Here is a 27,979-nt window from a genome sequence, read left to right as displayed (position 1 = left end):
CTCATTTAGACTTATAGTCATTCTCTGGGTTTGACCAAGTTCTATAAATGTACTTTGAAAATCAAATTCCAAGCACACTAAAATTATTAAAACTCCACTTTTGGTACCTTTTCGGAAGTATTAGTAATTTTCTACTATCCAAAAAATAATCAGTTTGACTTACATCTAAGAAGTGATCTGTGTTCATCTCGTTGCACGGTGTGTCCACGATGCGAGCTGCCAGCCTCACTCCATCTGCAGCATTGGAAAGACACTGAACAGAACCAAAGCCTTCAGTGAAAACAGGCTGCCTTTTAGATGCATCACAAACATGCTACTTCTGAGAAATGGAAGTATAATATCTCATTTGCTCTGTGTGTAAAACTAACTACAATCTGAATCATAGCAACAGCTGCTCCGGTGGTGATGAGAGTGGACCAACAGAAGAGCTGCGGTAACTAGTGAGCAGTACCTCGAGCTCTGTGAGATCCAGAGGGCTGCTGTCCTGGCCGACGATCACAAACTCAACAGTGACCTGCTTCTTCTCAGCCCTGCGTGAGGACGCGGAGCGGCGGGAGAAAATGGGGAAGGCCCGGGCGATGGCACAGGAGGACGCAAACACATCAGAACGCTCACACACCATCTGCAGAGGAAAGAAAGACCCGTGTCAACCTCTTCTTTTGAATAGCCTAGAGGTTGGAGAAACTGTCCCTCAACTGGATGACCCAGATTCAAGCCCCATATCTGCAAGAAAGTGTCCTTGAGCAAGTCACTGAGGGAGGGTATCCCTGCAGAAATACCAGCTCTGTTCTGTAGCCAACACTGCTCTCTGTCCTCCCTGGAGGAGGCGAGCGAAAAGAGAAATCCCCCCCCCCCCCCCAACAGAGAACAAAAAAAAGTTATCACACAAAAAGTGAGAAGAAGATATAAAATTCTGGTAAAGACACTGACCAAGATGCAGCGATTGTTCCCTCCAGGCAGACAGGTGCGGACCAGACGGGAGATAAAGTGGGCAGAGGAGGGGCTGTTGTGTCTGCTGACCCGTGAAGGGAGGGCCGCCACTGCTGCATGGTTCAGGTACAGAGGACAGGTGTCTGTGGGGTTTGGGTTCAGAGCGCTGAGAGCTGCCTGCCACACCTGAGACAAGGTGAGAGACGACAAACATTTTAGATTCGTTTTTGAAGTGAATACAGATGTTCACATAATTTGGTAAGTGAGAGAAGCAGCCTCCAGCCAGATGCGCACTTAGGGTTGGCATTTGTGTAGATTAAAGCACAACCAGCAGAATACAGATATAACCCAATTCAAACCTTGACTGAGTTATTGAAAAAGGCCATAAGCCTTTCACATGTGACTCTGTAGTCAGTTTTATGAAAGAAAATCTCGCTCTCTTTGATATGCATTAACTGTGCTTAACATTTTGTCAATGCAGCTAATACATATTAGAAATGATTGGTGCTGCTGAATAAAGTATTTGTATGAAGTCCATGGCAGCTGTACAGAAAGGATATCCTCTCTCATTTATATAAAATATGTTTGATATTGCTCTGTGAATAATGGTCAACAGTGACAAATTGGCATTTTATGACTGGATTACTCAGTAATGCAAATGTATGATCGATTGTGCAATTTCTTACTATGAAATAGCCTAATAAATTTGACAAGTAGGCTGTAGTTGATTAACAAGATAAAACAAAAAGGTACACACCTTATCAGCCAACCTTAAATTGCCTACAATCAAGGACAATGAACACTCAATATTAGGCCGTATATGCTATCCTACGCCTGAGGACAGGCCAGCGAATGTGAACTGTCTCTGAAAGCCAGGAACCAAAGAATTAAGACTTGAACTTGGGGCGTCATCGGGTAAAGTGTGTGTGTGTGTGTGTTAACAATGATTAACTAGAGAATTAAAACAATTTTTCCATAGTCTGGACAGATGAAAATTAGCCATCATGGGTGTGGTGAGCAATGTGACAGAGGGGCGTTTGAAAACATGTGGCATTCCAAATTACCCAGCTGGTTTCTATACAGTGTCAGAATATACAGCTTCAGCCTGGCAAAGTCCTGTTACCACCCAGAAAACCACACTACTGGAGGGCGTAGACACGAGTAACATAATCCTTGGAAGGAGATATAGGCTACAGCCTACTCCAGTCTCTGTTTTGACCTTACAAAACACCAAATCAAGTGTCCCTTTATAGAGACTGGCTGTCACCCTTGCGTAACAACCTCTCAGGACTTTGCACAAGGAACTCCAACACACTGGCTGCCTTATAACATCATGAGTGCATATTACTTGTGTGGCTGATCCAATGGAGAATCGAACCACTGGACCTGGCCCTGCTCCACCCACTGAGCTGGAGCTACTCAGGACTAGAAGCCATGTGAATAATACAAACCGAATACCACCCGATTTAAGAATTCATACTACCCTCATGCTTTAGGGAAGTCCAATTTATATCTGGAAATGTGAACAACTATCTCAAAGCCAGAAAGTAGAGAACTAAAACTTTAAACTCTGTTGTCTTTAAGATGTAACATCTCAAGTTGCTCCCTGGAGAATTGAAGTTGGTTGGGTGATAGTGAGAGGACACAGGAATTGTGTCAGCGTTGGGGTATATTTTTGGTTCAAAGCTTTCCCTATTCAGTGTGTATGGGGCAGGGAAGCAGATTTTATTTTAAGGGAGGGGTTTTAAAACACATCTAGTGGCATAATGGATAGGAGGTCTTAGTTATCTAGTTTGGTTGAGTAGTTTTTGTTCACAAATAGTGGACTTTTCTAGACCAAAAGAATTATAGATTCTTGAAATTGAGTGGTACTGAGTGAGTTTTCTACTTGATAATATACGGCAGGACATTTCATTGTGGCTTTTAAGACATACTAATTTTATACCTGAAAGTACATGTTACTTAGGAGAAACACATTTTGCCTGTTATTTAAAAAAAAGAAAAAAGCTAACCCATTCATTTAACTTACCAAGTAAACTTGAGATGAGAGCATTTTGTTTGACAAGAACGCTACTTTTGACAAAGCAGCGTTACATATTACCCCAAAATCAAGTAACTTACTTCGACACCAACACTCATTTTTAATTTCAATAAATGGTTTATTATTATTTTTTTTACCATTTCACTAATCTATCAGGGTATTGATGCTTTTACTTGACGTCAACCAAGTAAACTTGTAGCATTCGTCATTTACATCTTCCACCACTGATAATGATGCTACCAACAGCCTTACTTATATAATGTTAATTAGCTAGCTGGTGCTCCCGGCTCGAGTTAGGTTTTGGCTTTACTGTCGTTGTGCTAGCTAGTATCAAGCTAGGGTTAGCCAAGCGCTAACGTTAGCTATCACCCAAGATCATGCATATCATCCATAACGATACCTCTTTGCTAACGCCTGGTTGCAGCTTCCCCTTGATTTGGCTCCAGTTGACCTGCTGCAGGTTGGTCTGCTGTCCGAGTATCAAAACAGGGCGATTCTGTGGCTCCGAGTCACCGGCAGAAGCCTTGAACTCCAGCACCACGTTCGCCATTTTTGTGACTAGCGAACAGAAAGCGGCTGCGGATTGACGGAGTGGCGTTCAGCTGCAGCACAAGCTGCAGTCAGGCAGACGGCAGGCGGCAACCCGGAAAAGGAGCGGAAGTGGAACCCCTGGCTGCTGGCTGATAAATTGTATTGATGATATAACCTCATTGGATAAATGCTGTTCACAACTGTGCCGAGGGCTGGGGGAGTGCTCACACCCAGAGAAGAAAAAACGTTCCACTTTAAGCCATAGCTTCAAGTTTTTCAAATGGCTTTTCAGAGCGTCTGTTTAAAGGCGCATTAAGTAAGAATGCCTTTAAGGGTGCTTTGAAATACCTTATGTTGTGTTATTAGCATTATGTGCATGTCCCTTATGTTTATTGCTTTGCAGATGCTTAAATAAATGCAGATGATTGAAGTGTTATGGATGTTCATCTAAGCACTTGTTATATACAGTCCTTTGCACAGTTAATTGAAATGATTTATGAATTGTCAAGTTACATGGAAAAGTCTAATTGGAGAAAATATTTACCCAGCATTTTAAATAAAGTTGCATCAATTATTGCCACAGAGAATACCAACAGTGTAGTTTGTATGTTTGATGTAGTTTGATTTGTTTCCAGTCAGAGTTATGCCTGCAGCCTGCCTTCCTCAGTCAAGCTAATTTAATAAGCTGACTAATTATTGGAGTGAAGCTACTGTAGAAGCTGCAATTATTCATTATGCCATTTATTACAAAAACCATAAACATTTGTATATTTAAAATACTCTTTAGTATTAATATAGTTTTATATACGTTTTAGTTTGATACTTTTTGAATTTTTTTCCTCCTCACATTCCCACTCCCCAGCTTTACAACCACTGCTCTACATCATTTGTTTTATCATGTGTTACTTTTTGTGCCACCTGTTGGAGCCTACAGTATAATCTTTATCGACCTCTATCGGTTACCAGTAGGAACTGCAACTTGCAGTGACATTGATGTTTGATTGACACCACTGTACTGACTCCTAAACAGCGTTTGGGAGAAAAGGAAAGCTATTTTAAAAATCAAGCACAGACCCTGTGCAGACCCACACAGCCCCATTGTACTCCACTTCAAACAGGCCGGCCATAATATCAGCACTCTGATATATTGGCATATCATATCATATATATTAATTGCAAACCCACCAACCACAATGGTATTGTACTTGAATACAAGGAAATAGAAAACCATGAAGCAAAACAATAAAGTGTATTAACTCCTTGCCAACCTGCTCCCAAAGGTCCATGGCATCCCTCTCAACAAACAGGTGACCTGGAAAAAGAGGAAGATACACTCACCACCTACAGTGAGTGTATCTTTGTGACCTCTGCCCTCCTGACACCAAACTCACCTGAAATAACATAAAGAGCCTGGAGAAAACACCACTGACACAACAAAGATCAAACAAGCACCTATGACCAACCTCCATCACCTCTGTAACCTCTTCACCTCCTTCCTCACCAACGGCCACTTCACCTCACCATGGACGCTTGCACTCACTATGATTCGGTAACCTGGAAAATACCGACAGTGTCACAAGCTACCATCTTATTAGCCTCCTCAGCCACAATGGAAAATTATTTGTTAGAATACTCATGTCATGTTTCACCAACCACAAAGAATAAATAGACGTTCTCCCACCCAGTCTAAATTCCTGTAATATTAGGGATGTAGTGGCTCTGGTGGAGAATGGTCTGTGGTTCATTTTTATTGCTTTGTTCTGAATTGTTTGCAGTCATGTGTGATGATCAGCATCATTGATTCAAAAAAATAAAGGTGTGTGTTGAAGAAATGCACAAAGACACTGTAACAGTAGTGTGCAAATAAATGTATTAGAATAATATGATTCAGTTGTTCATTTCTGTAAAGTGGCTAGGAAGATGACAGGAGTTCAGAAGTGGACTGCAGGTGAGAGGGCAGTCAAGCAGGGCTTTGGCTCATCTGCTTCTGTCTGGCAGGTCTGTTGGAGCGGCGTCTCTGCTCTTGCAGCCATGTTGTCAGCAGATTTCTTGTTCTTCCTCCGGAATATGCGGGATAGCCAAGAAAAGAAGCCACGCTTCTTCTTTGGTTTTGTTGACAGGCTGTCTTTGGCACTGGAACTCTGAGGTCCTGTAGGTTTGACCAGCTGGACGAGTGGAAGTGTATTTTCCAGGGTCAGACAGGACAGATCGTTTGTGTCCTTGGTCTTATGGAACAAACTGCTAGACGCCTTGATGTGAACAACAGCCTCACACACAGAGAGAAGAGTGGATGAACATGAAGCTTCAGCCTCCTGAGGTAGGCTGGTTTTAGCCTCAGCCTCCTGGTGCAGGATGCTGGTTGTCTTGTTTCCTGCAGCCTGGATCTCCTGGTGTAGAATGGAAGGGAACGAAACATGGCGAGGAGAGCCTCCTGTGAGTTGGAGTAATTGTTGGGTCCAGCAGAGAAGACAGTGACTTTTGTTCCCTCACAACATTCAGGTTGATGCAGGACGGTGAGAGAGCTTTCAGCAGCGGCTTCAATCTGCGCACAAGAGTTGACTGTTTCCCTCTTGATGATAAAAGGACATTGTTCGTCCTCCTTCTCCAAGTCCTGGAGGAACAGCGTCAGTTTAGAATCAGCTTTGACGATTGGCTCCCATTTATCAAGATGATCTTGAGTAGGAGCATGGTGTGCAGCGCAGGCAGCCATAAATGTAGAACTCACTGATGAGGAAGCAGAGATGTGCTTTTCACCAAGTTCCTCCTCCTCCAGGAGGACTGAGAGGAACTGCATCAGGTGAGAATCAGTGCTGCTGACTACTGGTTCCCATTTGTCAAGATGGTCCAGAGTCAGCCCACATTGTGGGGAGCAGTCAACTACAAATGTAGATAAATGTGATGAAGTGTAGAGGAGCTCCTCACCAAATCCCTCCTTCTCCAACTCACAGTGGGATTTGACCAGTGGCTCCCACTCATCCAGGCAGCCCAGAGTAGATCCACAGGGTGAGCAGCAGTCAGCCACAAATCCAGATGTGTCACCTGGGGGGGCATAGAGGTATCTCTTTCCAACTGCCTCCAGGTGGTAGTCACCGTCAAAACCAAAGGGGGAGTGCTGAAGCAGCCTCAATCTCTCAATGATTTTTAAGTCATCAGTCATTTGAGCCTCATGGGATGGAGCCTCAACAAGGCGGAGCAGGTTGGATTGAGTCTCAACATGCTGAGCTGGGTGGATGGATGCTCCAGCATTACTTAACACTGTGTCCTCGGTCATGAGAGGAGACTCTTTCTCTGTGGGAGGAAGGTCTCGTTTGTCCATATTTGTTTGTAGCTTGTATGCTGCTGAAGCTGTGCTGGCTATTGGTTCCCATATATTGAGGCTCTCAAATCCACAAGCAGGTTTGGAGCCGAGACCAACAGCAGACTGAGGTGAAAAGTCACAGTCGAACTCAGCAGTCAGTCCAGAGAAACTAGAGGCTTCAGCATAAAGGTAATGCTTCTTATTCAGGACTTTCGCAAACATGCAGTTGATGTTTTCATGGCGATCGTCATTAAGGACATTGAGTTGAGCGACCATTTGCATTGATGCTGAAAGAAATGCAATGGCAACATCTTAATAATCAAATAACCATAAGGCCACCTGAAATAGCTTCATTCAAGGTCAACATGCTTCATCATAGCTTCATCTTATGCCTTTCAACATAATTTTGTTTCAACAACAAATCTAATTAAATTTACAATGTAAATCAAACTAAAGAACTGGCACAAATGTAAATCCTTCAACACAAACGATTAGTCTCTCCTGAGCTGTCTCTTGTTTACCTCTTCAGCAAAATCCTCTACTAATCTTTTCCTGTTAAATAATAACATTATAAATACATGTGGCTTACCAAGATGGAAATCACTCTTCATGTTTTCCTTTCTAAAAGGTAGATATTGTTGATGTTTCCGCAAATTAATGCAACGTGAGTTTTCTGTCTCAGTTTGCAGGTGAACACCGATCAGAGATGAAACTGTGAGTCTGAGTTTGTCTTCAGGTCAATCGCTCCTTTATGACACTGACATTCTAAATTCTATGAACTCATTCAGTCCATAATGCATGAATTCTGTCCAGCTGCATTATGATTCATCAGGGGATGGATTGGAGGATGTGACCCTACTACAGTCTGCAGATAAATCCCTGATCTAGCAGTAATATACATATAACCTGCTACATCTTATTCACACCTTAAAAACTGTTCCTGATTACTTTTTATCAGTGAGCAAACAATGAAATTTCACCCCCTCCATCCCAACATGATTATTATAACCAGTGGCACAACGTGACCATTTTAATTGGTTCTCAGTAAGTATGGTGCATTTTTTAATAAAATAGTGATGGTATGCACTTTCTTGAAACAACTACATATACAGGTTTATGTAAAGTTTTGTGATTGCATTACATGTAAACATTATCATTATCAGACTAATACAAACATTAACCTCCTTTGTTTTGGATATACATGAAATACTATTAAATATACTGTACATAATCAACCAAAAAGTCAAACATTTTTGAAACAATGTACCACAATATTAGACATGGTGGGCATTTTGACTGATATTGGTATTTTAAAGCACATATTCTAGTTACATTTTACCATGGAAATCCACTGGGACAGGGACAAGAAAAATTCACATCAGTTGTCAGACGGTAATGATTTATTTGTTTCGTTCACATCTCAGGAAGTGGACTTGAATGTCATCCACAAGTCAACCACACTGTGCTAGAGTATTCAACAGTCCACCCTACACCCTGAAATCTCACTGAGATATATGGAAGACACCCGATTTGTTCGCATGAAAAGCTCAACTGGAACAATTCTGACAAACAAACATTGTTCAAAGCATTTCACTACAACCTAAAGTTTAAATCTGAGAAACACATGATGTGAAATGTTTCACAGATTTTTGTCAGTAAGGCAGTTTCGTCCAGATGAAACAAAGGGGTGAACAATCACAAGCTTGAGTTCTACTATGTGAAAGTTAAGTTTGTAAAATATCCTTTCTAATTTTATAGAATATTTGCATAGACCTAAAACACACACACCGAAAAATCTAATAAATGCATTTAGAATTTTTTTCGCACCACAAAATGTGGACAAAGGGGGATACTTTTTATCAAATGTAAACTTTGATGTTGCAGTGCAAATAATTTAAAACCCATTTTAAATTACTCTTTAAAGCTGTTATTGCTAGAGGGAAAACAGAAAAACAGCAGGGAAAAGGGAAAAATATCACAGGCTGTGTGTGTATCAAATTACATAAAAATGTTACCATTAAATGCAGAATAAAAAGCTGAATAATATATTTAAAGACAAAGGCAGTGACATCTTAGCAGCTCTATTAAATGTAGTTTCTTTCATCTTAGGGGCTTATTGGGCGAACAAATTTAACAAGTGAAAAACAATAAGTAAAAAACTAAACACATAAGACGTCTGTAAGCTCTGCTAATTTTTCTTATTTCCCCTCTTTGCCTACAGAACAGTTCCACAAGACCCGCTTTAATTTTCAGTCTCAAAGTATTTGGAATATTCCATAGGCAGAGATTTGTTTAGTGTCTTGAAATATCTGACACCCAAATGTACAACTTGCCCCGTCAGTGACAGCGGAAGTGTGGCTACAGGGGATATTCCACGGAGCGGGAGATAAAAGAACTCGTGCAGAAAATCAAGTCTAAAAAAAACAGTAATTTCTGTTTCCTAAAATTCAACTTATGGTGTATTGATAACATTATAGTGACAACAAAAGGTCAAACGTAACATTTACCAAGGACACAAGGCACCTGAAAAAGACCACAAACAGTCTGAGTGTAAAAGATACATACTTCTGTTCTCTGATCGTCAATTGTGCTCCTATCATGTCATTATATATATTTCTGCAGAGTTCTCCTTTCATTTGCCCATTTTCCTCTCTTCCTCACTTGACTACTTCAGTTATATTTTACTTCAGTTATATTTTACAGCTCAAGATGTGCTTTATATCGCACCTACAGTACACATTGAAGCCATGTTTAGTATCACCTGAGGTCAATTCTCAGTAATTTGGGATTTGCAAGGTAAATTTCTTTGTACAAGTAAAAAGTTAACTTTATTTCAAGAATTATACTAAGCTTATACTAGTCTCAATAAACTATACCTATATAACTATACACATGCTTATAAATCTGTTATTTCAACAACACTGACATGTAACTTATCAAGGTCATGATGATATTAGAAGAATTAGATTATTTCAGTTTCACTGTCTCTACTGCACCCTGGCCAGGATTAGAAAATAGGATAAAATAGAGTCTTATTAGTTGCATAAAGTTTTACAGCACCAGTTAAGATTTTTCGAACATTTAACGAGATCAAGTAGCAATATGCAGAAATGCACTTGCACACACACACATGCACGCACAGGTGCGCGTGCACATACACATTCACACACACACACACACACACACACAAACTTCCGAGCTGGATTCTAACCAGTTGAGACAAAAGGGAACAGAACACGGGACACTGGGATGGGTTTCACTCAGTCAGACACCCCTGCAGACCGATTGTGCTTTGGCGATCCTTAACATAAGCGTGACATAGCTTGCCATTGGCCATGGACCCACAGGTGACAGCAATGCCACAGTGTTTCAGGATGGGGTTGAAGTGGGAGGCTGTGACAGCGCTGGCCTCTTTGGGAGGGAAAGGCTTCATGGTAGAGAGAATGAGGGCCAGACAGTCTGCCACATTCTTGTTTGGGGCGCAGGCCAGCGCCGGTGTGTGGCCTGCAGAGGAAGACAGCAAACAGGCAGATGAATCCTTCTCCAGTCATTTCATATGTTGTTGTTGCCGTCAGCGACTTATGTTTGGCAGACACATGGGCTACCTTTACACCCTCGCACAGAAATAAGACTTGTTCACTTATTTAACAGAACTGCTTACCCTCCTCATCTACAGCCATCACTGCTGCTCCTCTGCTGAGTAACACCTGCACTACAGTTGCCAGGCCATTCCTCGCTGCAATATGAAGCGGCCTGCATGAGGATGAGGAGTAAAGGGAGAGAGAAACAAGTCTGATCAGAGAGAGAAGAGTTTAAGGGGAATGCCACCAAATGTAAGAATTCACATGCGTCATTCCTGTGGCCGATGCTAGTCGACTCAATGCTGTGAACATGGGTAACTGTCTTCCTACGCTAGAAACCAAATAAAGAAACTTTGATGTCAGGGCGCCATGCTGGATCAACAGATAAGGTGCAAAACATACTGACATCATCATGAGTCAAGTTCACCACCTTTGTCACGTGCCATATCCCTCCTTTCCTCCCTATACTTCCTGTCACACTCTCCTGTGTACCATACAATAAAGCAACAATACCAGAAAAATGGTCAAAACCTCTGTGGTATCTTGGGATGTACAGCCTGTAACTCCAGTGACATTGAATGACAGACTTTCTTTCAGGAGTTGTAGAATGTTTGTTTGAACTTTTACACCCAAATGAACTTCATTTCATTGTAGGACAAAAAGTGTTGAACCAGAATGTGTATGTTGTGTATGTTCCCACAAACTCCCCTTGGATGCTCTCACAGTCACCCTTTCTATCTTTTCCTTGTTAAATTTCCATGGAAATTTCAAAGGTAGGGAGGTTAGGAGATGAGACAAACCCTTCTCTCTTGTTTATGGTTATAGGCAAAGTCTTAAAAGTAAAGAGACTTCAACCAGTTAGCATTAGCTGCATTCTTTGTCTATGGACACACACCCAGCCTGGTCGCACATCAGAACAATGAATGGGTTCCACTTGGGACATTAACTGTTTGAAGATGCAACAAACACCTTGAATGATTAATTTCAGAATCCAAACTGGTAGTTTTTCTTGTTCTTAAATTTCAAACTACCTCTCTGCAATATGTGATAGTTTGAGCAAAAGTAGCTGTATGGCTCATGAATACATATCTGAATAGTGAATTGCAGTGGTATTTCTCATGAATAGAAAGTGAGTTTAGTGGCCAGTGCTTCCAGGCAACTATAAAATGCGAACTCACATTTGGAGTGCGCCGTTTGTTGCATTTATGAGGGAAGTGTCGCTGATCTCTCCTAGGATCAACAGGGCGCACATCTCATGACCCTGCAGAGTAAAACACATTGCAGCAGCTCATAATGTACCAACTGCCAAATAATGTAATACCTTGTCAAAATGTAATAAAATGTCACTATAAATGAGTCAAAAATGTTATCATATCTGGTTATGTAATAAATTTCTGTATATTGTTATAACCCATTATTACATTAATCCGCAACTATTCATTCACTTTATCAAGGGTGTAAAATATGTTTACTTGATGATGCAATAATAATGAATAATAATGAATGTAACTCGGGTTACTACATTCTTCTTACCCTTATGAGTTATTACATTGTTAGGCAACATTATTATTGCATCATCAATTATTAGCATCAAAATATTTTTGATTAGATTACTTTATTGTCAGTTTCCAGAAATTTTTGTATGCCTTTGTCTTGCGTAAAAAGTGCAGTCGTGTATAACAATATATATAAAAAAAACCCATACAGGTCAGACACAACAATAATTATAAAGTGTCACAGATATTAATACCTAAACCCCATAGTCCAATTTAGAGGGATATTTTATTACATTTTCACAAGTTATTACATTATCAGTTACGACACATATGACACATACGACACACTGATCCGACAAACTATAAGTGGTCTGGTGTACATGTGTGTGAATGTGTGGGTGAGACAGACAGAGAGAGAGAGAGAAAACAGGTATAGTCATAGTTTTAAGTTCAAACGTCTTTAAAATGTTCACTTTTGGGTGAGAGCCTGGTACTGAATAGTTATGGTGAAGGTGAGGGTTTAAGGAATGGATGCAAGTCTGTGGCACTGTGTGTGTGAGTGTGTGTATGTGACCTTGCTGCAGGCTAAGTGAAGGGCGGTGTTATCGTTGACATCCAGCAGGGTCAGGTCTGGCTTAGCCTGGTGCAGTAGGAGCTCTGAAATGGAGAGAATAAGACATTTCTGACAATGACAGGGTGCTTTTATATTTTAGACATTTAGCTGATGCTCTTAGTCTTATCTGGAGTGACTCGCAATGAGTGCAACAGTAGAAACAACTCAGCACCCACATAATAGATGTAACAATTATTCCTTTGTCCCTTGAATCACCATGTATGACTGAGAAGTGCTGGGTAATAAATAATTTTAAGGGAAAAAAGTAGAACATTTTGGTTTTTTTAAATATGACAGAAGCGTGATCAGTTACAAATAGAGAAAGTTGATGGATGTGGGAGGGATGCTGAGTATCTCTTGAAGATATATCAGATATCTTTCTCCTCTGCCTGAACTGAAAGCCATCCTCTTCTGAGGTGCAGACAGGTGCAATGGACTAGTCCTATACTAGACCCACAGTATTTCAATCACATACCAACAGCCATGGTCTGTCCACAGTCAGCGGCAACCATAAGAGCGGAGCGTCCAGAGTGGTCCACAGCATTGACCTCTGCCCCCTGGGCCAGGACCAGCTGGAGCCCAGCAACGTTTTCAGAATAAGCAGCCGCATGCAGCGGGGTCCTACAGGCACAGAACAGCCACCAAACACAAGCAGAGAGATTAGCCATCTCTGAAAACTAAAATACACTGAAATTTGGATCTTTTTGCAAGTCATTGGAAAGATGATGCAAAATGGTAGTTATTTATTTTAATATCATATCAAAATTGTCCCTAACCCCATTTTATTCAACCCACCGAGGCTGCACTGATAAAAAGGCCCTTGACCATAATCAAATACCATTTTTTTGCACTAGCACTGGCTTTCATAAAATGTGTCTATAGTTGAAAGTTAAAAGATGCTGGACTGGTACTGGTGAGAAATTAAATGAACTGGTGAAAAATTATAATCAGGTAGACTGTCACTGAAACTGGAAAAACAGCAACTGATTTGCTGCACTCATTTATTATGTAGTAGAGGAGGTGGATGAAACATTTTTACTGGTGTTGTGGACAACCTTATGCAAGTCCAAATCATTTCATCACACCCAGTGACACTCTGATGATGGGAATGATGGAAACACCAATCCAATCCTGCACTTGATCTTTTTGCAACAATAAGCAGTCTTATAACTTTTGTGAAGTTTCTTGTATTGCTAAAGACAACAAAATATCACAAGTTAAAAGAAATTGTAGATTGCAGTAATTAATGAATTTGAAGTTGGAAAGAAATATGATTCTAATGACCATGTCTGTATATGTACTGTATCTATATTGCCATTTTCTAAACTATCTTTTGAATAAAAAGTGCAATTTTGTTGGATTCCCTAGATCAAACACCCTTAGTTCAACAGACAAAGTGTCACATTAGTCGTGAATACTAATTTTACATTCCCAACATCTACTTCCAGTGCTATGAGAGATAGAGGCACACCTTGCTTTCCCATTGTTTTATGATTAGTAGAGCAGCACCCACCTTTCTTTGGCATCTTTAATATTAACCATTTGGGTGCCAGCAGTCTTTACCAGAAGTTCAGCAGCACCATCATGGCCATTAATTCTGCACACAATAATAAGAGAAAGTTAATAAATTCTGAAAAATAACCTTATATAAACTCATATTATAGACAAGTGATTAGCAAGTTGACCATGGTACTCACAGAGCACAGTGCAATGGAGTGAAGGGATTTCCTTCCTGGATACTGAATAGTTTGTTTTCAAGTAAAATGCGTAAACAGCCGTCATGCCCTACAAGATACAAGCAACAAATTGACAAATGATTAATAAACACAACCAACCAACAAAGCAGGTTATGGCAATATCCTTGCCATAACCAAATGGGAAATTGTATAACCATGCCAGCAATTTGATAAGACAACCAACAACAGAGAGTAACACTCCTATGGCTGAAATAATGCAGTGGAATGGAAATGTGAGTGTCTTGGTTCTTGAGTACAGAGCCAAGACTCATTTATTTAGTACAGCCTACAATCCACCTCAACTCTCCCCAAACAAGTTATTAATTTCACTTCATTTTTTCCTGCCGGCTTGTGCGGCCTTTCACTTCCTCTTGCTAGTCTGTGATTTACAAACCCATTTTGTTAAAGGCACTTTCTCAGTAGATTATATAATTGCCATAAATGTCTCACCATGGTAGGCAGCCCAGTGGGTGGGCGTGTAGCCTCTGTAGTCCAGCATGGAGTCCAAGGAGTCAGCTTGCATAGCAGCCTTTACCAAACTGCGGAGGAGCTCTGTGTGGCCGCAGGAAGCTGCGAGGTGCAGCGGGGTCCTTCCCTGAGAATCCCTGCACAAAGCAGAGGCCCCATGCTCCAACAGGGCACACACACAGTCCTCACTACCCATCACGGCCTGCAGTGGGAGGACAAAGTGGGAAAATTATTTGGAACGACCAAGACGCTATAAAGGGACATATTCCCTCTTTACAGAATTATGAAGTCTAATTAAAAGTGATGGGACATGCATGCACACCAACACACTCACAGCTCTGTGTAAGGCAGTGCGGCCCTTCTTGTCTGCAGCATCAGCCTCAGCTCCTTTCTCCAACAGGATGTGGACACAATCTGTGTGACTGCCCAGAGCTGCCAACATTAGAGCCGTCCTGCATACAAAAATAACAATGCTTTGTTGTCCTGCATAATCAGTGTTGCCAGCACAGGCTACTGTCCAGCCGATGTCCAGCTATGTTCGGTCATGTTAGAGTGGTAAAAATAGTCTTGGGTGGGCAGACTGATCTGGCAGCTTTGACATCACTGTTCAAAATTTGTTCATTAAAAAATATCAAACAATCAAGTAGCTGGCAGTAAAATAAAACAGCCAACAAATGCCTCTGAAGGATTAAGTTGTTGCTTCCTGACTGCACTGGTGGGAGGTTGCCTGTACATTGGCGCGTAGAGTAAAGAATATCAATACAAACAATGCACTATTCCTTTGTCTCCAATCCGGCCCCTTTATTTCCTACTGTGTTACTGTCCAATTATTAGATAATTATTAACTATAATAAGTATTTATAATCAGTTATTATGCACTTGAGAGGGTGTGAAGGTGCACAGTTTCTCTCAAACTTGAACTATGAAATTTGACACAGCTCGGTCTGTTTTCCCCGATTTAAAACCAAAAAGCACAAATCAGAACATTGGTTTGCATATAGATTACTAATTACTATCCTAGGAATAATAGCATATGTAAAAGCTGAAAATGGCACGTGTTTACCTAATTGGTCAGGGGGGGCTTATTGCATATAGCAACAAATGAGAGCATAAGAGTTTAAGTGACTCACTGTCCCTGTTCATCTATACTGTCGATAATGTCTGCAGTTTCCTCCTTGTTGACCAGTATGAGCAGACAGTCCATTTGGCCCTCGGCAGCTGGATGTGAAAAGGTAAAAAAAAATCCATATTAACAAAAATAACAGCAACAGAAACATTTTTAACACGCAAAAAGGAAGTTATGGCATAATTTGTTTTTAATCAAAACGTCTTCACCATAAGGTCTCAGTTTTGATCATTGCAAGTGCCAATGTGTCTATAAACAGCCATGTGTGTCATTGAAACCCAACCTGCAGTGTACATCAGCTAAAATGTAAATGAAAAGATTGTCATAAACCCTCCTCCTGTCCTACACGCCCCCCCAACACTTTCCAGGATCCACCACACACACACACACACACTCACCTGCAGCATGGAGAGGAGTCCACTTGTGCTTGTACTCCTTGAGTGTGCAGGAGGCTTGGTGTTTCAGCAGCACCTCCACACACCGGGCGAAGCCTCTCTGGACAGCCAGGTGGAGCGCAGTGCGGCCCTCGACGTCACGCACATCCAGACTCACTAACGTCTCAGACAGCAAACGCAGCGCCTCGCAGTGTCCATTATATGCCTGAAAAGTAGAGGTAGAACACATATCAAAAGAAGAGGAAAAAACATGTAAATAAAGCGGTCTTAACGTGTGTTTATCTCTGTCATCGAGCGAATAAGAGGGTGATTTGGGGTGTTTGAATTAGGGAGAATATGGAGGTGCACTCACAGCTAAGTGCAGAGGACTGACTGGAACATTACTTTCAACTTCTCCCAGACAGTTAAAAGATATCTCCAAGAGCTGCAAGTTGAAAAAAACAGAAAAGATGAATTAGGTTTAGCATACAATCAATTAACCCTGGAAAAAAACAATAAGACACTTAGCAGAATCAATCTCTCAAAATCAGAGGTGCCACTCACTAGTTCCAGGTGCTGCTTGTTCCCATGAGCGGCTGCATAGTGGACGGCACTGTAACCCTTGCTGTTCTTCAGAGTTGGGTTCGCCCCGTTGTCCAGCAGATACTCTAAACATCTACACACAGACAGAGAGGAACCTACTAAGTATTGACACAAGGAACCAGAAGTAATCCTGTCCAGCGTCTCTACTGTATATCTTCCCGCAAGATCAAATAATCAAAGAAATAAATTACATACAGTGGCTTGAAAACATTCACTCCCCATTACTTTTTTAGTAGCAGAGATGGAAAAAGCTGCAGAAATCTGCCCTTGACTTTTTCCCCTCGTCTATGCTTCAGCTTCTCATAAACTGTCCTTTAAATATATTGCAAAATGGAAAGTTTATGCCTGTTACACAAGTGCAATACATATTTCAATTTATATTTCATGCTGAACTGAGATACCCAGTAGTTAGTTAGTGCACTGAGAGTTTGCATAGTGATTTCTAGATTAGATAAGTGGAAGTTGAGATGCTTGGCGACGAGGCTATTGAGGACCCTAGTTCTTAAGTTTCTGACTACTTTAACTGGATCTGAAGCATGGATTTTTTTTTTTTTATATGATGTTCCAAGACGCTCTATGGTCTATGATCTGAGTGATCTGTGACTTACAAAAAGGCCTCCTTTTCCCTTTCCGCACTGTGGTCAGTGTCAGAGTCATGTCTGTCTCCTCTGTGGGAAGAAAGAAGGATGTTTTTAAACCTGCATGTCGATCAGGTTCATTATGAGCTGCTGAACATCAAGTCAGGCATCAAGATCAGCAGCTTCTCTCAAACCAAGGGACGCTTTCCTCGTTAACTTTTAAAGTGAGTAAAATGTGTGTGCACTGTCTCTCACCCGCGGAAGGTGTGTGAAGCAGCAGCGTAGTGCAGGGGGCTGCAGCCCGTCAGATCGAGCTCATTGACCTCAGCACCGGCTCTCACCATGGCGATTGTGCAGTGGCTGTTCCCATTGGCTGCAGCGTAGTGCAAAGGAGCTCTGGGAGGAAGAACAGGGGACAGTCGGGATATCAAGCAGCTTAATGTCCATTAAGTGATAAATGTTTTAATCAATGCTTAATCAGTGCTGATAATAATCTAACTGTGTAGTTGTTGTTTTTTTAAGTAGGACTACTTACCTTCCCAAATTATCCTTTATACTTAAGTCCGCACCACAATTTAACAGCAAGTTGAAACAGTCAACATTTCTGCCACAAGGAGAAAACATAGTTAGTATATTTAAGAACTCTCTCAATTGAGTGTCTATCAATTACAGCTGTGCTTGACAAATTAAGGTAATCTTTACTATTTTTTCTAATGAAATTAAAGATCTGTTTTAGGCTCACTGTTTTTGTTGGGCTGTTTTTTTTTTCTCTGCTGCACACCTCTTGACACAACAGCCATAGATTATGAAAAAATTAATAGCTTAATAGAACTAGAACAGACTTTACTGCACTCTTAGATGTAATTCTCTTCACCATCAATTCCACTGTTGTACTGGACATTTGGCTGGGAAGCATGCCGCCATCATTATTTGTCCACAAATGTTTTAAGACACGTTGTTGTGATGAACATTTATGTAAAAAAAAAACATTGCAAAACTCAACTCAAATCTGAAATTTGATTTTCACAAACAACTTTTTGCAACTTCATATATTGAAGATATTGTCGTTCCATTTACACAAAAAAAACAAAACCTAAAACTGGGAACCTGAAACGGAGCCTGAGGAAACTGAAAAAGAGAATGAATCTTAGCATTTGTAAGGTGCAGATATTAGATCTGTCCTCTCTCCTGGTGAAGTTTTTGGACTAAACTACTTCCCAGGAGGCCAAAGTAAAGTTCCCTCGCCAACACAGGTGTTGAGTGTGAAATGCTTAATGTTTTCACAGTCTGTTTGGAATTAAAAAGCCATACAGCCTGATGGTGGCATGCAACAGACATACAAACCCTTTGTGTGTGTGTGTAGGTGTGTGTGTGTGTGTGTGTATTCATTCACCCTCCAGAGGCAGCAGCATGCAGGCAGGTCCTCCCCAGGTTGTCTGGGGTGTTTATATCAAACCCAACTGGTGGCATGTGGCCACTGGTCAGAGACGGCACAATGTTGTACAATTGACCTGAAGGACAGACACACAGCAAAAACACTTTGTAAAGATAACCTGTGGACACATTTTGAGTTGCATTAATTAAATTGACTTCCCAGAGGAGGATAATGCTTTTCGAATGCCTTAGAAAATCTGATTTTATCAAGGAACACAACTAGATACATCAAATATACATCCAACAGATACACACCTGAAGACAGTAACTTGCGACAACAGTCTGGAAACCTGTAGAGCACAGCCAAATGTATTGGAAGCATCCCATGAATCCCTTGCCTTGAAAGATTAGAAGACAGATGATACAGTATGTGTTAAGTCGGGAAACCATTATCTCAGTCAGTACTAACAGGATGGAAGCCATTCAGAAGTCTGAAACGGGTTGTTTAATGCAAAAAAATCTGCCTTACTGTTCCTACTATACAGTGTATTATTTTAGATTGGATGTTTACGCATTGACAAGTCATTTGACAGGTTGATGTTTTGGCTGCCATACTCTTTTTTTTTTACTTGAAATGTGAAATAACAAAATATAATGGGCTTCCATTGCACACCGTCAACTTATTTTTGAGGCTATTTTCAGCCATATCAAATAACCAAATGAAGACGTTTTATACATGGTCTCTTTTCATGGTGCAACAAGAATTTGAATAAAGAATGACAATGTGCCGTAGACAAAAATTCTCAATGTTCAATTACTTCAGAAGACTACACACTATTAACATCGCCACACTCCTAATATGTTACTTTTAGGTGGCCAGTGAAATGCATTTTGCTTCTCAATGTCTCGAGAATTTTGTCATAGCCACAGTTGGCTTAAAATTACTCTGTAAAAACATTTGTGTTTTGTTCTACCATGGATGGGGGGGGAAGGACAGAAAGAGAGAGAGAGAGAGAGAGAGAGAGAGCGAGAGAGAGAGAGAGAGAGAGCGAGAGAGAGAGAGAGAGAGAGAGAGAGAGAGAGAGAGAGAGAGAGAGAGAGAGAGAGAGAGAGAGAGAGAGAGAGAGAGAGACTTACTTGGCTGCGTCAGCACCATTTGTCATCAGGGTGCTGATCAGCAGCTCGTGACCATACCTAGCAGCAACATGAAGAGGAGTATTACCATACACATCGACACAGTCAATCTCCCCACCTGGACAGAGGGAAAAGGAAAGAGGAAGTGCTCAGTGTTTTGGATTGGGATATTTCACATGCATGCTTGTATTCTTAGTTCATTCAGGTATCAAACTTGAGACACAATTTCATCTTTTCACAATCATTCATGCATTACAATGTGATGTCTTAGATACTGTAAATATTTTGTAAAGTGCTCTGCAGTTCCCCCATTTATGTTACCATTTTGGATAAGGATCTGGGAGCGTGTGAAGCGCCCATGAATAGCGGCCATATGCAGAGGGCTCTTCCCTTCTTTACTCTGTTAAACACAGGAAATGCAAACAACACATTTTGTTATTAAAAAGACAAAAGCACAAAACATCAGAAAATGTACCTGCAGATTGTACTTTTAATCCTCTGACCAATGACTAGAATCTGTACATACCAATTTTTAATCATTTCTTTTTTCAAATACACTTCTTAAAAACGTTCGTCACCTGCATGTTGACATCAGCACCATTGTTGATGAGCAGCTCAAGACAGAGCGCCCCACTGGAGGAGACGGCAGCCAGATGCAGTGGTGTGTAGCCGTGGTGGTTGGGCTGGTTGATGTTGGCACCGTTGTTCACCAGCTCACTGGCCACAGCCTCCTGCCCCGCATGGCAGGCCATGTGGAGCGCTGTGTTCCCAAAGGCGTTGGCTTCATCAATCTGAGAGACAGAGGAGGCAAAGCTTTAACGAGTACAAAAATAAATATGCCTGTTCGTTTTATAGGGTGATAGCCTTCTTTGACTGCCCAAGCAATACTGCAGTATGTGAAGCATTGTTAAATTATACTAGAATATAGTGTTAAAGGACATTTTGACTTTGCTGATGATACCAAGTCCTTTAAAAAAAAAACAACAACAAAAAAACAAAGACAATATGGTTTTTCCATCTCAAAGTTTAACCAATGACTCCAAGGAATCTGGTTGAGAACATTTGATTACTTTAATTAATTCTTAGGGAGAGACAAGCTCTTTGTTTTGTTTTTTAGTTAATATTGTTTTAGAGTGAGGAATAATTTGCTTAGCTGAGATTTAGCTTAGAGATTTATTATGCAACAAGATGAACTGGTATCATCAGCAAAAAGCACAGTAAGCGCTGATGAGGATGCAGCAGCAAGGTCACTGATGTAGACCAGGAACATCATGGGCCCAAGAATGGAGCCCTGCAGGACACCATGTTATTAATGGCCTGTCTGATGTTCAACCATTTGCAACTACAAATTGTTGTCTGTTGAGAGTGTAATTGTGGAGCCATCTGTTTGTCCATGAAAACTGTAATGAGATGATTTGTGTGAACAGTGTCAAACATTTTTTGATTTTTTGATCATTTAAGGAATTTAACACCCTTTGGCTCAATTTTGCCACAGTATCCAACTAGAGCACCTGTCAACAAGCACATCACCATCACTTAGAAGATACTGGCTCCCAATGTTCAGCAATATCTTCACTTTGGCCTTTGATTCCTACTTATATTCAAAAATACTGTACAAAGATCAAGCACATTTGGTTGCAATAATCATAAAAAAACTAGTGATTTGAAAATGTACTAAAGCTAAACTACACACCTGACATTACTCTCAAAATGGTGAAATTGTTGAATTGAAGCTAGCTACACATTCAGAAAAGGCTGGATAATTAACCAATAGATCTGATGTAATAGAGGGGGAATATAGAAAATGAGTTAAAAATATCATAGTCGTTTACAGGACGTCAATACATGGAAAAACATTTGGCTTTTGTAGATATGTCTCAAAATGAAAAACGATTTCCATTTTCAAATAGCGATGTGACCAAGCCACTTTACCTCCACCCCCAGTCTCAACAGATATTTGACCACGTCTAACTGTCCACTGGCAGCTGCAGCATGGAGCGGAGTGTACCCTCGTTTGTCCTTGCACATCGCATCAGCACTGTGAGACACCAGCAGCTTCACAACCTCCACATGTCCTGAAAGAAGAGCTTCATATTTACTACAAGCATCTGCCATGCATTAGCACACCCAAGATCCCCCTTTCTCCTGCTAGCCTGTTTGCAAACTGAAGCATAGCTAGTTAGGTAGTACTGCATGTAAAGAGAGATGTAATTTTTGTATGCATCCTTTATTGTTTTTAAAATGAATTGTATGCACTTTGACATGGATCAGATTTCCAGACACAGTCACATTCAGAACTCAACCAATCAAATGGTCTATCATGCAATGATTTCACAGCCATCCAATCAGACAGAGGAATTGTAAACAAGCTTTGACGGCAGTTGCTTGTAATATTGTCTTCAATAAGAAAAATCTAAACACAGCTACAACCAGCAATATGCATGAATAATTGTAATTAGTTCTTTGGGGGACGGCCTTGTTTACCACTAAGTCATGATTTCAAATCATGAACTAAATTCCTCCCTTTTCCTTTTCCTTTCAAACATAACAACTTGTATGCTTTTATTTTGAAGGCAGATTGCTTAGCATCCTGTCTCACTCTATCTCTCTCTGGCTGCTTGACTCAGCGTGACTCAGCTCCCAGTCGTGATGCGATCTGTCTTCACCACAAAGGGCGCATAGGTTGCAGAGCCATCTTACTTTTCTGCCTTCTATTTATAGTGACATGTCCTCTGGATAAACTTCAGACACTCACACATGTGGCAGTCAGACACACATGCATACACACAATTTAAGTATTTTACACACGCACACACACATATATATACATATACATATATATATATATATATATATATATATGATTATGCCAAATCAACAAAATGATGAGCAATTGGTTCAGAAATAGGCTACTTGATTAATACAATTAATATTGATTACAAACGGGCCAAGCGCTTTTGAGTCAATGATAGGTTGTCTGTTTGGAATGTGTAATCTAATGCAGGATTTTTTTGGTACACTACTGCAATTTTACTTTTGGTTTAAAATGTTTTGTAATTCAAAAATACATTCCGCCTTAACTAATTTAGAGAAATTTAGTGAAATCTAAATCTTGAGAGAAATGTAAATCGGATCAATCATCTGTTTTCCCTTACATTAATGGAGGATGAATGAAGTCTTTATTTGGCAAAAAAAAGTGACCGTACATTTCTTTAGGAGAGCGGCACCACCTACCGAGGTATGCAGCCCAGTGGATTGGTTGCCTTTCCTGCTCATCACTGGCACTCACATTGGCCCCTTTGTTCAAGAGCAAGTTCACCATCTGGAGAAACAAATAAAAAAAACGTAAAACATTGCAGAAAAATGGAACATTAGTCTTTTGGGTGACCCTCCTTACTTTTACCTGGCATTAAAGTTAGATAAACATAGACAATTCAGCAAAAGAGGCTCCCATGGACCGAATAAGTAAGTAGTAAAGTCAAGTCAAGTAGTGGTAAGTAGTAAAGTCCTTTTTAAACAGTATTACTCTACCAAGGGTGCATCTGGTGAAGGTAACTTTTACCTTAACATGTCCATTGTGATTACAAGTGTTCAGCGGACATATCTTGGAATTTTATCCCACCTGGGTTGTGTTTACGTTTTACCAACACAGCAAACTTAATAGAAATTCAGCTGAAAAACTATTACAAATGTAAATTTAAAGAACTAAAGGTTGAGAATTATTTACACCCAGGGTATGGGCAAAATAAAACCTATGAGACAAATTACTTTTGAATAACCCTGGTGAAACTATCAGTAAAAACATTTAGACTAAAAATACCTGACTGGCCACCAATAGTCATTTACTTTCCTCAACCAAATCAAACTTCAAGCCTTGTTATGTATTTGGACAAATTATAACTGTCAGCCACACATACTGTACATAAATGTTAATAGAGCAGGAAGTCAGACTGTGGGTAATTCTACCAACTTTACAACTGACCTCTCCATGGCCGCTGTGTGCTGCATGATGTAGCGCCGTCCTTCCTGACCTATCAGCAGTGTCCAGGCTGCACAGATGTGATATCAGAGCCTCTGCGCAGCTTGTAGCCCAGTTTGCAGCTGCCATGTGTAATGGTGTATGCCAGAATTTGTCCCGTGTGTTGACCTCTGCTCCCTGCTTCAGGAGCAGCCCCACAGCCTTCTGACAGAAACATTCAGATATAACATATTTAAATTTGAAGAATATTACAACCAAGCATTTACTATCAAACATTAAGATCTGGTGATCAAGACCATAGGAATGACTAATTTTTATTCTCTCAGCTATGTTTTGAAACGGGAACATACTTCATTTCGTGAGGCAGCTGCTCGATGCAAGGGAGTCAGCCAACCTTGGTCCTTAGCGTTGACACTTGCGCCTGTAACAGAGGGTAAAAAGTAAAGTTAGCCTTTATTGTTTTGGTTCGAGTGCTCTTAGTAGGTTCTATTGTAACTTACTGACTCATTGCACTCATTACCGAAAAGGCTTATTTTCAAATAATTTACAATACTATTCAGTTGATGATAGGCTTCTTAATTACTAGGATGTATTTAATAATAAGATAAATAGTTTTGATACCTGAAGTGATAAGGAGGTCCATAATGTGGACATCACCCAAATACGCAGCAGCATGCAGGGGGGTACTTTGTTCTTGGTCCTGAGGAAATAGATGACATCATTCAGTAAGGAGCCAGATCAAATCTAGTCCTGGTTCTGACTCTCCTAATTAATTTCACAACAGCCTAGAGCTGTTACCGTTCTGATTGTCTTGTTTTCAGGCCCAAAACCTTATGTTCACCAAAATTACCAAACACTTGAAACTTGATAGAATGTGAATGGATGTATGTTTTGATTGAGCTGTTTTTAGTGGCCAAAGCAGTGATGCAAACTAAGGAATGTGTAGTTATAAATGTGAATAATGGTATTTAACAGATTGTAGGAGCCATTTTGATAATATTGGCAAGTTTAGTTTTGCCTGTGGTTTGATTTATGTCTTAGTTCATTTAGACGGGTAGAAAATGGATTAATGAAATTTTATGTAATGGATAATGTTAAGAAGATGCTTTTATTTTGAAAAGGCTTTACCTGTCAAGCTTGTAGGGACCTGTTGGTAATTCATATGACATCACAGGTAGCCAGCTTTCAGTTTTGTTAGGAAGACGTCAGCACAAAGTTTTTCACCCGCTTTTTGTTATAATATTACGGTCTTATTTTTATTAGTTTAAATTATCATTCCTTTGAAACAACACCTTCATACTGCTACCGCCAACCTGCCTGGATCAACACTACAATCAATATTACAATCAACCACTGAACAAGGTAAATGGCCTTCATTTTCATTCACTCATGGAAAGCGTGATGGAAACCCTGCTGTGGCGTCTATCGTGGCTATAAGAAACAAGGTGGAGCATATCTGTTGGAGGCCACACAGATAATTAACAGATATCTGTTAGATATTCTTAGAGTACAATTCTGACTCCAAAGGCCCGGTTAGCAATTACTTGTTTTGTGTATAATGTGCACTAGAATAAATGCGCAATCTCAACTGAGCCTTTACTTTAATTTAGCTCTTGCTCTACATGCTCTAAAAGCAATTTATTTTGTATAAGAAAATGTCTAAATGATGTTACGTATCAAGTAAGTGTCCAAATAAGACTATGTTCAGTGACGCAAACCACGGGAGAACATAAAACAGAAACCAAAACATGTATAAGTTTCAATTTACAGTGAGAGAAAAGCTATTGGTTTTATCAGGCTGACAGGAGAAGGCCTGCAGCACAGATACAGAGGTGGTAAAGTGAACTATTTGTACAAGCTCAGTATAAATATCTTAATACATGATGTACACTATGTCATTTTTCACTGGTGGGCCTACTTTAAATTCAATTGACAATTGACATTTATACAAAAATTCATACAAATTGATATCACATCTTGTGAGAAAACATGATTGCAGAGTTTATGTGGAAATATTACCAGTGAGTTGACATCTTCCTTATGGCACAACAGAAATGTCACTTCCTCAGCATTTCGGCTGAATATAGCCTGGACCAATGGCGACTGAAAACAGATACAGAACAATATGAATAACTAAATGTCAAAAAATGCTAATCTGAGAGTTCAACAGTGTGAGGGTGAATTGCATTGGTGAATACGAACCGAATGCTCTCAAGTGACTCTGTATTTTAGGAGCAGGCAACAAAAAACAAAGAGGCGGTGATGAAATATGATTTCAGCTGAACATATTCCATCAGCATACTTGCAGGAACTTACTGGGATTCTGCTTGCACGCTAATCTGTCATAAAGACAAACTAAAATAAACTTGCTACCTTGGAAACAAGGCCGCAGAGTAGCATCATCAGCTTGTTAGGAGATGCCAATGAAAATGCCTGAGTGAAGGGTGAGTAATGTTCCCTTCACTGAGCATTTACAGGAATAATGAAAAAATAACTTGAAGCTGAATTGAGCACAATGTTCTCAAAGGTATAATTTTGGTGACTTTTTTGGCTGGTCATCCCCTTGGATGGCCTTGTGGTTAAGAACATCACTTACAACTCAAAGAATCTTTTTTTTTTTTTAACTTCATGGCATCTTTAAAAGAGCAAAAAATGCTTGGTTAATTGTAGGCTATAAGCTGAACAACACTCCCAGCAAAACGTTTGGTGAATTAGGATTCACTGGTGAATATGGCATAATATGATCCTCCAAGCAGAACTTGGTTCAATACAACGTCAGCTTTTATAACTGTTCAGCTTGTTATTTCAGTCTTCCACAAAAATACACTTTGACAGGTAGCAGTGAACATGTGAATCAACTTTATAAGTTTAGTGTCAGACTAAAATGACTGCTGCTTGGTTGACTGTCATAACAGACTTACCAGTAGATCCTAGTGATTCAAGGGTCGCAAGTCATTTGTCGAGTGAAGATGCATTTGTCTGCCATTAGTGTATTTCTGCAGATAAACACGTTATGCGGTCTACATGCAAAACCTTCTGTACAAAACCACAATGTTGTCTCATACAACTTCGAAATTTGGTCTGTGCACTACATGCACGCGTAAACCGGCGCTTGCGCAGTAGGGCAAATAGTGGATTCTGAAACATTCAAAGTGGTTTCAAGCACAAAACTGAAACTTTGACTGTCATTTTCACTTGAATCTGTATCAGCTGAAAGATGAAGACAGAGCATCAGAACCCGTCTTTGACCAGCCGCTTCTTGCCGGACTCCGGAGACGGATGGTATTTTTGCCAGGATTTACTCAAAGTTTTGGTGCAACTTGTTTGTGTCTGTTAGCTAAATGCAAATGAATCACAGCAATATAAGGCCGTTTAGGCTAGGTCAAAACTAATGTACAACATTTTGTTCCGTCGTTTCCTGCAACAATGTATCCCTAGGTGATTAAAGCATGCAACTATGCAGGCAGTGTTGCCACAAACAGTGGCGTCCTTATGAGGTGAATGCTGAAAAAGGACCTGACATTTACTAGCCAGGGTGGCTATCTGGCGTTAACTTGTCAGAAGTAAGACCAACTCATGGAGATAATTGAATCTGACCACGTAACTATCTACCAAAGTTTGCTCGACATTTCGCTAACCATAACTAGACAAACATTAATAAGGAGGTGGCTGTTAAAACTGTTAAAGAGTGCAGTGCGTTGTATGTTGCGCCTAGCTATCTAGCCAACATAACGTTAAACCAGCAAAAGCTGTGTGTTTACTATGAACTGTTCTATCCACATTACCTGGTCAATGATATTTCGTAATCCCATTTCCCAATCAATCTGGAAGCTCCTTCATTGGGATTGACTGAGTGTAACGTTAACTACATGACATTCTCTACGAGTAAGTAATGTAGCTTAGCTGTATTTAGCTAGATGCCTGTAAACCACGGTTGTCAGATATCGCGAGAAAACCGTCACGCGAGGTGGATGAGGCATACCTTTCGTTTAGTTCCCCCATTCATTTCTCTGCTGATTGCGCCGAGGCCGTTTTTTACGTTTGGCTGCCCAGTAAGGTAATGTTCTTTTGTTTGAGCTTCATGGTCGTGTGATTATAAATCAAAACAATATTTTTA

At 40.3% G+C, this 27,979-nt stretch overlaps 2 protein-coding genes across 4 annotated transcripts; both read right to left on the bottom strand.

Annotated features, from left to right (window-relative positions):
• Positions 1 to 163: 163 nt before the first annotated feature.
• On the bottom strand, positions 164 to 3,569 carry LOC139639591 (probable aminopeptidase NPEPL1; the record flags this gene model as incomplete). Its single annotated transcript, XM_071513723.1, has 4 exons — positions 3,372 to 3,569; positions 931 to 1,116; positions 452 to 622; positions 164 to 253 (listed from the first exon to the last, which is right to left on the bottom strand). Coding segments are annotated over exons 1-4 (597 nt in total), but the record flags the coding sequence as incomplete, so codon positions are not given.
• Positions 3,570 to 7,936: 4,367 nt separating this feature from the next.
• LOC139639588 (serine/threonine-protein phosphatase 6 regulatory ankyrin repeat subunit C-like) lies at positions 7,937 to 27,969 on the bottom strand. 3 transcript variants are annotated; one of them, XM_071513717.1, is made up of 28 exons: positions 27,845 to 27,969; positions 25,882 to 25,965; positions 24,484 to 24,562; positions 24,213 to 24,283; positions 23,866 to 24,066; positions 23,118 to 23,205; positions 21,816 to 21,958; positions 20,462 to 20,674; positions 20,205 to 20,283; positions 19,887 to 20,001; positions 19,065 to 19,147; positions 18,769 to 18,886; positions 17,911 to 17,979; positions 17,631 to 17,771; positions 17,406 to 17,465; positions 16,759 to 16,870; positions 16,568 to 16,639; positions 16,219 to 16,420; positions 15,825 to 15,912; positions 15,029 to 15,146; positions 14,677 to 14,896; positions 14,188 to 14,275; positions 14,004 to 14,087; positions 12,966 to 13,111; positions 12,452 to 12,534; positions 11,560 to 11,642; positions 10,462 to 10,553; positions 7,937 to 10,304 (listed from the first exon to the last, which is right to left on the bottom strand). In XM_071513717.1, exons 1-28 carry the CDS (start codon positions 27,866 to 27,868, stop codon positions 10,057 to 10,059), a joined length of 3,204 nt encoding a protein of 1,067 aa, XP_071369818.1. In that variant the 5' UTR covers positions 27,869 to 27,969; the 3' UTR covers positions 7,937 to 10,056. The 3 variants fall into 3 exon arrangements, with proteins under 3 accessions (XP_071369818.1, XP_071369817.1, XP_071369819.1); XM_071513716.1 differs by lacking the exon at positions 27,845 to 27,969 and adding an exon at positions 27,648 to 27,789; XM_071513718.1 differs by lacking the exons at positions 17,406 to 17,465; positions 27,845 to 27,969 and adding an exon at positions 27,648 to 27,789.
• Positions 27,970 to 27,979: the final 10 nt, after the last annotated feature.

Source organism: Centroberyx affinis, unplaced genomic scaffold (assembly GCF_046629955.1).
Source record: "Centroberyx affinis isolate AG114_WGS23_722 - 3 ecotype Tasmania unplaced genomic scaffold, CSIRO-AGI_Caff_v1 ptg007440l_1, whole genome shotgun sequence".
NCBI classification, from domain to species: Eukaryota; Metazoa; Chordata; class Actinopteri; order Beryciformes; family Berycidae; genus Centroberyx; species Centroberyx affinis.
The sequence above is the reverse complement of the archived record's forward strand: the minus strand, read 5'-3'. Positions and strand labels throughout refer to the sequence as shown.

Excerpts from the sequence above, each read along its gene's own strand:
- LOC139639588 (XM_071513716.1), bottom strand. The coding sequence starts at position 27,674 with ATGGGATTACGAAATATCATTGACCAG. Across the intron at positions 16,640-16,758 it reads ACAAGCAGCACCTGGAACTA|CTCTTGGAGATATCTTTTAA; the intron begins GTGAGTGGCACC and ends TTCAACTTGCAG. Across the intron at positions 14,088-14,187 it reads ACTCCATTGCACTGTGCTCT|AATTAATGGCCATGATGGTG; the intron begins GTGAGTACCATG and ends TATTGTGTGCAG.